Source organism: Colossoma macropomum, unplaced genomic scaffold, assembly GCF_904425465.1.
Source record: "Colossoma macropomum unplaced genomic scaffold, Colossoma_macropomum, whole genome shotgun sequence".
Taxonomy (NCBI): Eukaryota; Metazoa; Chordata; class Actinopteri; order Characiformes; family Serrasalmidae; genus Colossoma; species Colossoma macropomum.
This window is the reverse complement of record NW_023494849.1, coordinates 32,501-48,842: the sequence shown is the minus strand read 5'-3', so window position 1 is coordinate 48,842 and position 16,342 is coordinate 32,501. Positions and strand designations below refer to the sequence as shown.

Below are 16,342 nucleotides of genomic sequence, written 5' to 3'. Positions count from 1 at the left end.
TTCACTGCTGGTGCTCTAATGAACACAGACCTGCTCGTTCACATGGATATGGATATCTTTTGAAAGTGTTCTCTCTCTGTGTTTTGACCTCCTGACCACACAAAAACAGTGTTTTAGGATCACTGAAAGTGGAGCTTTTGGATTTTAATGATACACAAACTCTACTGAAGAGCACTCAGCTCCTGTCTGTGGAGAATCTTCAGTCTGAACGTGTCAGAGAGTGAAAGGATCAGAGATGTGTGAATTAAGCCTTTAGCTGAGTGACCGTTTTATCAGGAACACCACAGAGTTCATCTGTCACTGTGGACATCAGGGTACAGTAAATGTGAGGAAACATGCTGTCCATGACTTTAAGCTTCACTAAGTAAATAATCTTGGTCTTGTTTATTTTATAGTCCAAGTCCTGTAGTCCAGACTATAATGAGCCCTTCTTAACTAAACTGTGAGATTCGACAGCTCAGGTTAGTTAGGATTCATCTGAAATGTGTAAAAGTAGAGTCATTTTTTCATGATGCCCAGTGAAGATAATAGCTTTGGATGTCAGTCACACACTTACTCTCACAAGAGAGATTAATTACACTACTTTATTATAGTAGCCCTTTGGATTATTTGGTTACTGTTTATATTATTAACAGGTGGTCAGTATCTGTACTGGACTACAGTTTAAAGTGACCCTCTCAGCCCTGTTAGTCACACTAGTTCATACAGTCTGTTCACTGAACCAGGTTTATGGAGTAAGACTCTGAAATTAATAATTTGGGGGGAAATTGATCTTTTTTCTTTCATAATCAACATACAATTTCTACTTTAATACATTTCACACACACAGTGTCAGAATATAAGCAGTAATCTAATCCTAGAAACATCTGCTGCCTGTACAACACACCACACAGCTGCTGACTGTCTGTTCACATGTGCCTGTGTTCATTATTATACTTCTCTGTTTACAGAAAGAAAAAGGAAAGAAGAGGAAAGACAGGAAAGAGGTAAAGTGGAGTTATTTCATTTCTTATTGTTTTCTTTTATTTAATCAGAGAATCTGATACTGTATGATCCACTGAATCAGTGTGGAGCTGAAGGAGATCCACACATGTAAACAGTGGAACAGCAGAGGATCTGTTCACAGTCAGAACTGTTACAGAGCTCCATCCTGAAATGGGTGTTTGGAGATGAGAGTCACACTGAACAGGAACAGAGGCAGCAGCTCCAGAACAGTTCAGTCTGTTTCTACAACAAGACACAGCCTTATTAGGAAACAAGGACACAATAGACTTTATTCATCAAAGCTGCACTCAAATCTGATCATAAAATGAGCGCAGGCAGATTTCACTGACTGTTCTGATATTGATCTTTAGTGTATCCGTATGATCAAACTCTCGTCTGGTAGGAGTGAGTAAATCTGAGAGTAATATTTATCCTGAACATGCTTAATTTGAGGATTACTAACCAAAACTACTATCAGGATCATCTATAATACCAGTAATAAAAATAAAAATAGAAAATACAGTCCTCCACAAATATTGGCACCCCTGTTAACATGAATAAAATGGACTGTAAAGAACATTCCTTATTTCTCATTCTTTTAATCTTTCATTTAAAACACTTACCAAACTCTAACCTTTATTTAAGGCAAAATAATTAAAAGAAAAAAAAAAATTTTTTTCTTGAACTAAATATTTTCTCAAATCTATGTGTACCACAGTTGTTAGCACCCCTAGAAATTATTAAGTGTGAAATGTAACTGAAATATATTTCCATTCATATTTAATGTTTTTAAGTTCACCAGAGTTATTAGGAACACTTTAATTGTCAGTCATGGCTTCCAGTTTTAGCACACTGTAAAAAATCTGAGGAGACATCATCAAAAAAAAGTCAACATTCTGCAATCAGTTTTTAAGTAAGGAAAACTTTGTTGCACAAAGTTATGTAAACTCAAAAAAGCAGATTTTAACTCAAGAGCACCAAACTCATTTAAATGTGTTTCGTCAAGTAACATGTAGTATCCTCAGTACTTTAAGTTGTCATGACTCGCTGTTGCAAGTTGTATAAACTCAAACCAATTTAGAATTTATGTACACCAAACTTATTTAGTATCACCTGAGGCAACAAGCAGCGCACTAAAAGTAACCCTGACTCCACACAGGAACACAGAAACAAGTAATCAGCTCAGTCTGGAATCAGCAGATTTTCAAATATACATTATGTGTCAGTGTCATCTGACTCTGCATCTACAGGCAGCACTAGCCAGCTCATGCTGTGCCTTTACACAAGGGCCTGACCAACATATTGGCTGGCCAGTACTCAAGTTCTGCAATATTATTGGTATCAGCTGCTTTCAGTGGTACAGGAAGCCAAGGCCTAAAATAGGGCCTGCATTGACATGGGAACAAATATTTAAGATATTCAATTCCGATATAATCTAATTGCACTAATACAGATTTATTTTATATTATTTGTAACTGATTTTCAGCCTATAATATTTTTATCCTTAAATTTTTTGTCTGTTTGCATTTAGGAAATTTAAAAAGAAAAACAACAAAAAGTTTTTAATCACAAATATTAATATTGGCTGACTGTCCTTTTATCTACATTTTTCTGCTCCTTAAAATCAATATTGGTGACAGTTTATCAGTTGGTCCCTATCTTACATTCTCACAGCTATAAACAATGTCTGTTGAGAAATCAGGCCCATATTCAGTGATGATGCAGAAGTCTCACATCAGCTGGAATGCAGTTTTGAGCACTGACACCTGACCCTTCAATATCAGGGCATGCATCTGTCGGGACTAAGTGTGATTCCCGCTCGCTCAAAGCCCCAACATATGGATAATTAAACACTAATCTGTTCTATAACTCTGTTTTAGTTTTTTAATTAATCTAATTGCTCTTTCTAATCAAAAGCAGAATAAAATAAAGTTCAGTCAAAAATAAAGGAAAGTTGAATAAAAGACTTCAGCCGTTGAGTTCTTTGTGAAGGAAGGAAAAGCCCCTCTTCATTTATTGAGCTTCAGGTGGCAAAATGGCTCCCAGACAGCCAAATGCAAAGTACATTACAGAAACATCATTTTTATACCCTGTTTGGGGCGATGAAGTAATCACCCCCTCCCTCTCACCTTTTCTCAGTTCACTTTGGTTCCCATTATTTCCTATTCCTACACTTAGACAAGAGTTAGAAACTCTTATTTCCACACGTGTCCTTGATTTTTAAAAACTTGCATGCTCAGCTGTCCTAAGCTGCCCTCATCTTCTCAAGGTTTTTAATTAAATTTGATCTTTTTAAACTGGTTCCAACACTGATACTGTTTAGTTTCCTATCAGCTTTACCTCCCCTCTCACAGGCCAGCTTGTTCTTGCAACAAAGCACAGTAGCTTCTAGATGCTTCTAAACTTCAGGACTTTCTCATGAGAAAATCCCCTATCTTACACACAGCAAGGCCTTTCCTTAGTGAGAGGATTAATACACTTTTGTTAATCAAATTTTTAGCTTATTATTATGGATTTCTTATTGATTATAATAGTAGTAAATTCATTATCCCCACATTCCCCCCTTTCATGGTGTCCTCACCATGACCTTCACAAATGTTTGATTATTTTGCATGGATAATACACAATAGATGTTATATGTTATATGAAAATCAAAAGTTGCTAAGTAAGTATTAGTATGTGTCAAAAGGATTAAACATAGTACATAGTACACATCAAACCCCACAAATCATTTCTCAAAATTATTTTACCCACTTATATTCCAAATTCTATGATTTACCCACATTCCCTCTACAAAATAAGACCACTACAAATTACTGTCCAACTAAAGTAACCACAACCTGTGTTCCAAGACCCAATATAATAATAATAATAATAATAATAATAATAATAATAATAATGAACAAATTTGTTCATAATTAAAGTAAATTTTTAATACCAGATTACGAGTCTGACGAACTTCTAAGAAACGGGCGAGACATATGGGCACAGCTTAATCGGTCCTTCCCGTCATATGAAGCCTTATGACCCCAATACGCGAGCTACTTAAAACTCACCTGAGACCAGGTGTTCCAAAAAAGCCATATAGCCCAAATAAAGAGACCCTTCCGGCCCCTGAATGGACCCTTCCGGTCCTATCTCAGCCCCAGGGCAATAACCAGTGTCCAAGTCCCAACTCCTTGAGACCAGGCAACCAATCTTAGCCAAAATAATAAGCAAGTCAGACTCATGAGGCAGCAAAAGAAATCATGGATTTGCCAATAACTTCTAAGGATCATCAAACACAAGGAAGTGGCACTATAGGGGAGAGCAAACAAAGAGTAAATAAAAGTAAACTGTAATAAACATCAAATGATGTAAGATATGATTAATAAAGTAAATGTTGCAGAGTAAATAATTGAATAAGTAGTAAGTAATTGTAATAAGTAAACACATACATACAAACAGCACAAACAGTTGTAGACAGTGTGAAATCTTGATCTTCTGCCCCAGTGAATTTGCTCCACGTAGAGGGGACCGTTGTGGGCGGGGCGAGAGGTCACCAGTACAAATCATCCCCGCCCAATCAATTGTCCGTAGTCATGGGCGTGATCAGTCAGATGCAGTTGGTGTTTAAGACAGTTCGAGTAGATCATCATGTGAGTCGTCATCACCTTGTTCGGTAGAAGTCATCATCAGATACGCGTTTCTTGCGTCCTTCTTCATTAGGGCCGTATCGATGAGCCTCTCCAGAAGTCAGCTAGTCCTGTAAGAGCATCTGTAGTGTAATTGATGAATCGCTGTTGGTTGTAATAGATGTAATTGATCCAGTCTACATTCGTGTTAATAGTAGACCACCAAAATAAAACTGACTCAAAGCCTGCTGTAATTTGATTTCTTGCTTTGAATTCGTCAGGGACCCCTCTAGGGACCCCAATGGCATCAATGTAAATGGTGTTGTCAAAACTGCCAGGAACAGAGGTTGATCTCTTGCTTCTATGATGAGCTGTATTGTCATATAAGGTGATTATAGCTACAGGCATAGTAAGTACTGCAAGAGCGCATGTGCCCTTCCAGTTTTTGGGCAGAGTAGGCCTTAAAGTTGTCGTTTTACAGTACCACCAAACATCTGCTCTAGCAACTAACATAGAGGAAAAATTCATTGTTGGGATGTCTGTAGTATTGTAAGTTAATGCACAGCGGGGAAAGTGTCCCACGTCTTTACCGTCAGTGTTATATCGAGTGAAACGTGTAATTCCCTTGACCAGGTTCGAACCGGGGTGGGATATATCCCATCTTTTGCACTGGTGGAAATTTCCAGTGCATATCAGCACAGTCAGAGTCGTTTGGAAGTACCCTACTAGAGAGTAAAGTCAACAAACAAAGTGTACGGTTATCGTCATCTATCAATGCTGGAAATGGTGATGATGTCAGTAATGGCTTAGCCGTAGAACAGGCATAACAATTTTAGCACCTAGGGTGAGTGCAGTGTAATGTATCCAATCAATCCATTTATTTGTGTGTATGTGTGTGTGTGTGTGTGTGTGTGTGTGTGTGTGTGAAAGATTCTGGCAAGCAGGGGGAGCATTTACCCTTCTTGTAGTATATTGGTGCTCGGAGTGCGGGCACACCCTATCAGCACTCGTCCCACCTCAACTGGGCTCCTGCACGCCCTCCTTAGCCTGAATCCTACCTCAGTCTGTGTCTGAGTCTGGTTCTGGTTCTGCCGGTGGATCTAAGTCTGCTGGTTCAGAATCGGAGTCGTCACTGTCCTCTCTGACAGGTGGTCTCAGTTCCTTCCGGGCTGCTGCTCTGGTCCGTGGTCTTGAGAGTCCACTTGGTCCTTCCCCTGCAGAGTCGTCTTGGCTGTCCTGTCCCTCTGGCTGGACTGGTTCTGGGGGTCTGAGTGCTATTGGAGCAGCTGAACAATGATTTAAATGAGTCCACACTTTTCTGCCTTCTACTTTGACAGCAGTTGGAGTAGCAAGGACCACCTTGAAGGGACCTTCACGTCGTGGTTTTTGCCAGCCTTTTTGGAAGGTTTTTATATAGACATAATCGCCTGGAAGCACTTTTTTCAGTTCCTCCTCTCTGATCTCTGATCTTCGCCCTTCAGTAGCTCCTTTAACGTCACGAAAAATTTCCGTATGAATTTTAGTCAAACATGTAACATAATCGTGCAGTTCGTCTTGCAATTGCTCGAGCTGGGGACCTCTAGTAGGTGCCCTCAAGTACGTTACTGGCTTTGGTAAAGCATGAGATTAAGCATCTCATGCGGAGTCAATGCGTATTACGATTAGTTGACATGCGCATACTCAGAGCTAATGATAAGGCATTTAGCCAATTAATTTTCTGTCCACTCGCCTCACATAGCTTAGCAATTTTGGCCTTAAGAACACCATTTTGGCGTTCAACCATACCCTGTGATTGTGGATGATCAACACCTCCAAGTCTGCGCTTGATGTGTAATGTCTGTGTGATTGCCACAATAACTTTATTAACAAAGTGTTGGCCGTTGTCAGAACTATTTTTATGCCATATACAAATCTAAACATGATCCACCCACAAACAAAATTAGCTCACTATAGTGGTTCACTATATAAATCTTCTCCAGGTTTTAAGAAGGCTGTGGTTAACTATTCACAGTGATGTGGTGCACCTTCTTCAGGCGTAGCCAACCTCTCAGCTGGATTCACTCTGGAGCATCTCTGTATTGTCAATTCAGGGCTGAAGGAATTACGTCATATCCTGTTTGTCTAGCATTAGTGAACACAACAGAGTTAGATGTTAATAACGTGTGTATCACATTGTTATAGATGTTGCTTTCTCATATGTGAATGATGCTGCTAAGCCTTGATACAATACCTTCAGCTAACAGACTGAAAGGTGTTACTTCTTTCTTTGTTATAACTTGGTTGGTGTGTTTCCCATAATATACCTACTTTCCTTTAATTAGTAAAATAATCTGCATTGTAGCCTCTCTGTGCAGACTGGGAGTGGTCTGTGTGTCTGTGTGTGCGTGTGTGTGTGTGTGTGTGTGTGTGTGTGTGTGTGTCTGTGTGTGTGTGCGCGTGTGTGTGTTTGCGCGTGTGTGTGTGTGTCTGTGTGTGTGTGCGCGTGTGTGTGTTTGCGCGTGTGTGTGTCTGTGTGTGTGTGTGTGTGTGTGTGTGTGTGTGTGTCTGTGTGTGTGTGTGTGTGTGTGTGTGATCTCATGGTTCTGCTGCTAAGAGCCCCCCTTTCTTGCTTCTCTCTCTCTCTCTCTCTCTCTCTCTCTCTCTCTCTCTCTCTCTCTCTCTGCTGCAACTGTTTACCTGCCAAAATGACAGGTCAATACTCATACATTTATAATTTATTACATTAATAATTCCCTTACTTTCCAAAAAATCTTCCTTTTTCATTTTTTCTTTTACTTTTACATGTCAATCACTATTTTAGAGTCGAATTCTTCATCAACCGTGCTTCACACACATCAGTCTTTTTTCTTTAAAGTAATCTCCTTTAAGCAGCTCATCTCTTAAACTTCTAAATACATGTTGCACTAGTGTTGAGTTAGGCCATAAACTCTTATGCAAGAGGTCAGTTTCTCGTAATTTAATCTAGCGTAGAGGAGCGTACCATCCTAAAGTAGCTGCCTTTTCTGTCTCCCACAATTTTTCTTCCTTTGGACCTCTCTTTTTTTTGACAGTAAGGTGTATCTCTCACCGCTCCCTCTCTAAATGTTTGCAGGATTGCTAATCTTCGCTGCTTCTTAATGAGCTGGGCCTGTGTTCTTCTAACCTTTTTTCCAGCAGTCATTAACTTAATTTGGTCCTCAACTAATTGAGCTTGTGTCTTGCGTGTGCCTTTTTCCTCTAAGTTTTTCCTCAAAGTGTGTTAACTTATTCCTTTTTTTTTTTTTCATGCACCGTTTTAACTCTTTCCTGGATGCAATGCCCTTTGAGAGCATTAAGCTAAGAGGTGTAATTTATCCTTGTTGCTTGAGTTTAGCTAATTTGTTACCCATTTTGATCTTATTTTATGAATTAATACCCTGAGCCTCCTTCTGAATCAATGCTGTCTGTGTTTGTAGCTCACTCTGTGTGTGTGTGTGTGTGTGTGTGTGTATGTGGGTGGAGACTCCTGTGTTCCACACGGGAGGGGCTGTTAGCATGCACGCAGTTCCCCCCTCCTTTCTCTACTTCTCTCTCTCACCGCTGGAGCACACTTTGTCTCTCCTGTTAAAACAAAATCTATTATCATTTATGACTTTTACAGTGTTATCTTATTATAAACTTAAAAATAATTTTAAACAGTCAAACCTTCACCAATCATGCCCTCACACTTCCCTTTTTCTCTTTTAATTCAATGGAAGAATGTGAAAGTAATCTCCTTTGACCAGCTAATTCTGCGAATTTCTAATGACATGTTGCAATAGAGCTTCATTCCAGTTCACCACTGCCTTTATCTGACTCACTGTGGTACCTAATTTCATTAACAACTCCCAATGCTGATATAGCCTCAAACCATTAATTCCATTCCTCAATATGGACATTGCTGATCCTCTTTCCCACAGCACCTCTCTCTTCTCAACCCAGAGGCGAATTTCCAACTCTCTACATTGTCTGTCATCTTCTGGGGGCCCGAAGGGACCCCACGGTAAATTATCTATTTTAAATACAGCCTCCAGCGCTTCCTCACTAGTACCTAGCACTGGTGCCAAAAAACTCGTTTTATCCTGTCCTTTAATCTATGACTTAGAAACACTGCCTGGACTTCGTCCCAATTAGCCCACTGTGTTAATTTCCACAGCTTTTTATTAATTAATGTATCTTTATCTTTATATGTTCTCTCAAGCTAGAAGTGTGTGAGAATTCCCTGCGTTTCTATTAATAGATCACAATCCATGAAACGACTACAACTGATACTCTAACTCCAGTATGACTGACACTCGTAACGTCCGTCACCGTAACTGTCAACTGTCTGTATGTAATCCTACTCTTATACTTCACCTCAAACACCTCAATCATTTATCCTCTCCTCTTTCTCCCAAACAACCGTATTTTTATTGCTTTAAATGACAGCGCTGGTACATATTCTTATGTTGCTGGTATTAAACGCGTTTCATCAGTTCTTACAGGTTTTCCGGAAAAATATATTTTCATTCTATTGATATCCTGTTATTTTTATTTCTCTCTCAGTCACTTTGTTACCTCGTCTCACAATTATAATAACTCTTATCACTATTTGCTCAAAATTTCTCAAGCTTGTAATGGTTACTTTGACATCTACATAAAGTATAATTCTACATTCCAATCTCCTCATACCTTGGTAATTAATTAAACAGTAACCTTTAATTTTTATCCCCCTTAACACCCGTGGCCACACATCAAGACAAAATCACACAGACATACACAACATTTATCCCTCAGCGCTTTTCTCTCTGTAGCATGCTTTTTCTCTTTATCTCAGTCTCTGTTCAGTCTCTGTATTTCTCTGGCGCGCTTTTTTTTCTCTGTTCACTGTTTTTTGTCTACCAGCGGCTCGCTCCAATCACTATATTATTTCACACACAACATAAAACTACTTCATTTGTCCACTCGGTCTTTTCTAACTGTTACTGCTTTTTATAATTTTTCTTTTTTATTTTACATTTTCCTCCCTTCTCATACGGCTCACTACCCTTATCACTCTATTATCTCTTCATCACAGTTACAGATCTGTCTTTAAGGTATTTTTATTCAACACAAGCGACCACATAACCCAGCAATCAAAGCCTGGTCAGACATAAATAGCAGAACTTTTATAACAGCTGTCTGCTTACCTTTTTCTCTCGAGCGCTCGCTGTGGACAGACTTTGTCACAGAGTCATGTGGTGGCCCACGATGGCAGTCCTAGCAATCTGGCGCTGATAACGATCTATCAGGTTTGGTTCAGTCAAAAACAAAGGAAAGTTGAATAAAAGACTTCAGCCGTTGAGTTCTTTGTGAAGGAAGGAAAAGGCCCTCTTCTTTATTGAGCTTCAGGTGGCGAGATGGCTCCCGGACAGCCAAATGCAAAGAAACATGCAATACAGAAACATCATTTTTATACCCTGTTTGGGGGCGATGGAGTAATCACCCCCTTCCTTTCGCCTTTCCACATTAAACCTTGGTTCCCATTATTTCCCATCCTTACACTTCAGTTAGAAACTCTTATTTCCACACGTGTCCTTGATTTTTAAAAACTTGCATGCTCAGCTGTCCTAAGCTGCCCTCATCTTCTCAAGGTTTTTGATTAAATTTGATCTTTTTAAACTGGTTCCAACACTGATACTGTTTAGTTTCCTATCAGCTTTACCTCCCCTCTCACAGGCCAGCTTGTTCTTGCAACAAAGCACAGTAGCTTCTAGATGCTTCTAAACTTCAGGACTTTCTCATGAGAAAATCCCCTATCTTACACACAGCAAGGCCTTTCCTTAGTGAGAGGATTAATACACTTTTGTTAATCAAATTTTTAGCTTATAATTATGGATTTCTTATTGATTATAATAGTAGTAAATTCATTATCCCCACACATCACAAGGACAACATCATTACAGCTGTGAAGTTATCATTTAAAAGGTGAGCACTGGATAATACAACAGAATACTGTTTTTCATACCCAACATCAAGGGGAATCGCGTTTGGGTTTAAAGGTTGCCCAAAGAAGGTGCAGGGTTTGGACATGATGGACTAAAATGGTGTGGAATTGTGTAAAAGGGGTGGGGAGATGACATCATCACCCCAGAGGGAGATAAAAAGGGATGTTTTGAGATGATATTGGCTTTGTGGTTGACCGGGAACCATCTTGCCATTTGATGCTCAGTAAAGAGAAGTCCTTTTCCTTCATTCCACAAGAAACTCAGCTGAAGTCTTTTTCATTCCTTTTCATCCTTTTTCATTTTTATAGATATTCTTTGATTCTTTCAATTATTTTTGAAGACGTTAGATTACAGATAGTTATTAGGGCAGATAGTACAGAGAATATTAGAGTTAATTATAAATGTCCAGACCCTGGGCAAAAAGAGACGCTCTTGGCTGTGACACGTGTATTTCATCTCTAACCAGTTCTCAATGTTTAGGGCTTAAAAAAGCCTGAAGAGGAGAATAAATGCACTTGGGAGGTCACGGATGCCTTCCACGATGACATTTTCCTCAAGCACGATAGTGAAGTCAGTCACGTCTGGCGGAGAACACTGAGCACCTCTGTCATCTTCAAGGACAGTCAAGATCAACTTTCACATCTTTTGTGTACTCCTCTTCAGGATCAGTCGTCTGTTGGTCACTTTAACAGAAAAAAATCAAGAAACTAAAAAAAAAAGGAGTCTCTGCTATCATCAATGAGTGTAATACCAACGGAAATAAAGTATTCTGCAATGGACTCCTGTGATCCAAATCTAAAACCTGTGATGCAGAAGACAGGGAAGTATTTTAAAAGGCATGAAGGACTAGGTGGACACAGAAAACCTCAAAGACCACCTTTTACAACACATAAATAAATATATTTATATAAACATGGATAGATACAGATATAATACATAATAAAATATGTGTATGTGTATATTTAGCAAGCAGGTCTTCATATTATATTGCATGCACCTCTCTTAAAAAAAGAAGACCTTTAAGCTCTGCAGTCTTTCTGTGCATCAGAATGTTCGAGGTCTGTAAAAAGTAAAAATCATTTATATATATATATATATATATATATATATATATATATATATATATATATATATATATATATATATATGACAGTACCTTTTTAACAATATGAACATTTCAAACATGTCAAAGCCCATAAAACAACTTGGTCATATATCAAGCAGTGCAGTTGGGTTAAATAACACACCTTCTACCCTGTACAGTTTAATGAGCATTTAAAAACCACAATTTTGCTCAAATACTCCATATAAACCCATTCATTTTGGGTTTTCTCGGGAGCGCCCTCAAGCATCTGAGAAACCTGGAGCACCTTTACTGAGTGGCAGCTCTCTTCACTGAAAACTCTCCAAAAGCAGCTTAAACAGAGCTACACACATTGGGGTTTATAGCCTGTGTGGAAGAACTGAACCCTTCAGCTTCTAAACTGAGTGATGAGGCTCTTCTCACGACTTGCACTTTTCCAAAACGGACAGTAGCCCAGTATCACCATTTGCTGGATTCATGAAGAGCAAAGAAGATCTTGCGTGCATTCTAAACTGAGTTACGGAGAAATGAGCTGTGTGCAAAAGAGCTAATGGAAAGTTTCAGCTCCTGAACGAAGTGGAGAAACTCTCTGTTCTCCCTTTTCCACAGTGGAAAGCATCCTGCAGTGTCACAGTCTGTCTGTTTCAGGAGAGGTAAAACACCATCTCACAGACATTCTGTCCCTTTTTAAACTTTTAAACTGCGAGAATCCAAATATTTAAAAAATCTATATTTCGCTTTTTTGGGCTGTTTTTTCACATCACGTTTGGTGTTTGGATGTTTTGGATGTAGAAGAAACAGCCATGTTCGTCCAAGAGCTGAGACAACGAACTCAGTGTGAAATTTACCTTGGAGTGCTAGCGAGCTAACGGTTAGTGGTTAGCTAGCTAGCTTAGCCCACTACAGAAACCGTTCCTCATTGAATCAAGTTAGCGGTGTTTTATTCAGCACTGACAGACTAAACCAGGTAGAACAGATAATCGGTGTGAACAGCACCAACTCAAATCATACAACAAACGCTGAACAGCAGAGTGAGCTAAACTAGCTAGCGTAGCCTAGCATTTTCCCTCTCACTCACTCGGCTTCAACTTTCAAACAGTTTATGAACCAGTTAGCTACTTACTTGAGTCTTGAGCCGAGTCCATAATTCAGGCCGGGCAATGTGTGAATTAAACTGTGAATTAAACTGCTGTGTGAATTAAACTGCTGTAGTCATGAGTGCAGAAGTGCTTATCAGTAACAGCTGAACAGTTGGAAACGATGAAAAACAAATGACAATATTTGTGCATGAAACAATCTAGGTTGTTAAAGACAATTAAAGCTAATAATAATAATAATAATAATAATTATTATTATTATTATTATTATTATTATACTACCACTACTACTAATAATAATAATAATAATTATTATTATTATTATTATTATTATCATTATTTCTTCTTTAACATAACTTTGTTTTGTCCAGAATTAAGATTCACTGCTATGATTCTGCTTTGCTGTTCCACTGAGAGGCAGCAGTTCACTTACATAGGCTGCAGTAAAATGATCACGTGACTGAAACAGGTGGAAGGCCTGCTCACTTCCTGTTTTCTGTGTAAATTAATTTTTAACACGATAATATTGTTTATCACAATAATTCTGGAGGTGATCATTTGTCTAAATTTACATTATCACCCAAGCCTAATGTGTTCTCCAGTCTCATTATCCATTATAGGAGAGACTCAGATCTGTTATCTTTGCAAAGGGAGGCAGCAAAATGTATTAAATGAAGAGGTGCCAACAGTTGTGACTCTGATTTAGGTGCCTTCAGTCATTGTTCTTCAAATAAATATTTTGCATGAAATATGAAAAAGATCATCAATAAAGAATGTTTTTACAGCTTGCTTTGCTCCTGTTTACCAGGGGTGCCAATACTTGTGGAGGGCAGTGTAACAGTAGAAACGTGGATGTACTTTATTCCATGCACACTGGTATAAACTCACACTGCAGCTGTTACAGGTTCCTTTTAAGCCCATATCACACTGTGCTTTAGTTTATAGTACTGACTCCGCCCACAACATAAACACTACAGAACACAGCTGGAGCGTTCTGCTCTCCTCAAACTGACACGTTCTGTTTATTTCATATTTTATTGTTTCCAGTGGTCGTAATTTTAACACTATAAAGTTTGGTCAGTAGGGGGAGCTGTGCACTCACTGCTCAGCCTCAAACTCAGTTTACAAGCACAGTCATTGACTCACAGCTGCTGAATGCTGATGTTTTATAGGCTTCCTGCTGAAACATCTGCATGAGTTATGGCGTGCTTCATGTAAATGATATGTTTATGAAGGTAAATTGAGGCGTGTCTGCTAATTATATGTAAATGAGGTACTCGTGTACAGGCGCTTGTTTCCACCTCTGAAGATTCATCAGTTGAGCTCAAATCAGAGCTTGTCTCTGTTTTCTTACTCCAGTTTCCTGAATCAGATTCAGAGTAGTCTGTCCTTCATTCAGGGCGGTCAGATCTGAGCTCTTCTCCACACAGGTTTGATGAATAAGGACACAATGTGAATGATGTCCAGCACTGTTCTTTACACTGCAGTCCACTCAGGCAGTCTGAGAGTGAATGAGCATTGTGAGGTCCTGCCTGTGTGGATCAGAGCTCTTTTAATGATGGACAGACTCTACTGAAGCTCTACCAACTCCTGTTTGTGGAGGATTAGTAGGTTAGTAGGCAGGTTAGTTAGGGTTCTTGTGAAATGTGTGATGAACCAAGTAGGGCAGTTTTCTCATCATGCCCTGTGAAAATAATAGCTTTGGAGTCCAGTAGCCAAATTACTCTCAGAACAATATTACACTACTTTATTATAGTAGCCCTTTGGATAATTAGGTTACTCTTTATAGTATTAACAGGTGGTCAGTATCTGTACTGGACTACATTTTAAAGTGACCCTCTCAGCCCTGTTAGTCCCACTAGTTCATACAGTCTGTTCACTGAACCAGGTTTATGGAGTAAGACTCTGAAATGATTTCTGCATGTTTATGTTCCTCATTAATAATGTGGAGAAATATTTTTAAATTGTTTTTTTTATCTAAATATTGTATGTAAATATTGTCTTTAATACATTTCACACACACAGTGTGAGAATATGAACAGTAACTAATTCTACAAACAGCTGCTACCTTGAAAACAGATCAACACCTGCTGATTTTCTCTTCATGTGTGCTCGTGTTCATTCTTAATCTTCTCTGTTTACAGAAAGGCCAGAAAGGGAAGAACTGAACAAAGGTAAACTGGAGTCTTTATTTTCTTACTGTTTACATTTGTTTAACCAGAGAATCTGAAGTTTATCTGATACTGTATGATCCACTGAATCAGTGTGGAGCTGAAGGAGATCCACACATGTAAACAGTGGAACAGCAGAGGATCTGTTCACAGTCAGAACTGTTAAAGAAGAATAATAAAGATCTGATGTATTGAGCTAAAGAGATGTGTGGATATCTGCATATGCAGATATAAATATCTACATATATACTATGTACGCAGATTTGAGTAGACAGAGACTGTAATAACTATTATATACAGAATTTTACAGAATGGTATTAATATTTATACAGTTATGGAGGAGTTACTGTAGTACAGTGAGGAGGTTTGATGGTCAGTGTAAAGTGTGAGTGTCCACTTTGGTTAATGAGCTGCAGCTCTGGGGAAAAACCTGTTAGCATGTCTGGTTGTGCTGGTTTTGATGGTCCTGAATCTTCTACCAGAAGGGCGAGTCTGAAAGAGGTGATGTTCAGGATGAGAGAGGTCAGCTGTAGTTTTGCCGGTGTGCTTAGTCATCCTGCTGTGGATGTCCTGAAGCGTTGGCAGATACATCCAGTGACCCTCTCCACTGTCCTGATTGCGCTCTGGAGTTCTGTGGTAGTGGTGAATGATGTGAGGACGGACTTGATGATCGCTGGGTAGGACTGGATCATCAGACACTGCGGGAGGTTGAATTTCTTCAGCTGTCTCAGGAACAACATTCTCTGCTGTTTTCCTGTGGGGGGGGTGGGGTGGATAGGGAGGGGTCAGGGTGATAGAGAGGGGGAGTTGCGCCTGAAGTCCACCACCATCTCTACGCTCTTTTGCATGTTGAGCAGCAGGTGGTTGCTGCTGCCCCAGGAGACCAGCTGCTCAACTCCCTTTCTTCAGGCAGACTCATCATTCGCTGTGAGGCCCACCACAGTGGTGTCATCTGCAAACTTCAGGATCTTCACAGCTGGTTCCTTAGAGATGCCGTCATTGGTGTAGAAACTGAAGGGGTGAGAGCACAGAATCATGTGGTACTCCAGCACTGAGGGTCCGGGGGTCTGATGTGTGTTTTCCTAGCCACACCTGCTGTCTCCTGCTTGTCAGGAAGTCTGTGATCACCAGCAGATGGGATCTGGCACTGACAGCTCTGTATGCAAACTGCAGGGGGTCCAGCAGAAAGTTTGTAATAGGCTTCAGGTGGGCTAGAACCAGGCGTTCATGACTACAGAGGTCAGGGCTGCTGGCCTCTAGTCAATCAGTCCAGTGATTATTGTTTTTTGGGGGACTGGAGTGATAGTGGAGGTTTTGAAGTGTGAGGGAACAGAGAAAAGTTCCAGTGACTTGTTGAAGATGTTGGTGAAGATTTGTGCTAGTTGATCACAGCAGTGCTTTATGGCATCTGGCCCTAGAGCCTTTCTTA

At 39.6% G+C, this 16,342-nt stretch overlaps 1 protein-coding gene across 1 annotated transcript in view; it reads left to right on the top strand.

The window, feature by feature from the left end:
- Window positions 1-16,342, top strand: part of LOC118800310 (ribonuclease inhibitor-like) — a 56,117-nt gene that overhangs the window by 18,158 nt on the left and 21,617 nt on the right. Inside the window, exon 3 of the mRNA XM_036560513.1 lies at window positions 14,887-14,916. Coding sequence (XP_036416406.1) covers window positions 14,887-14,916 — 30 coding nt within the window. The remainder of the gene's footprint in view (window positions 1-14,886; window positions 14,917-16,342) is intronic.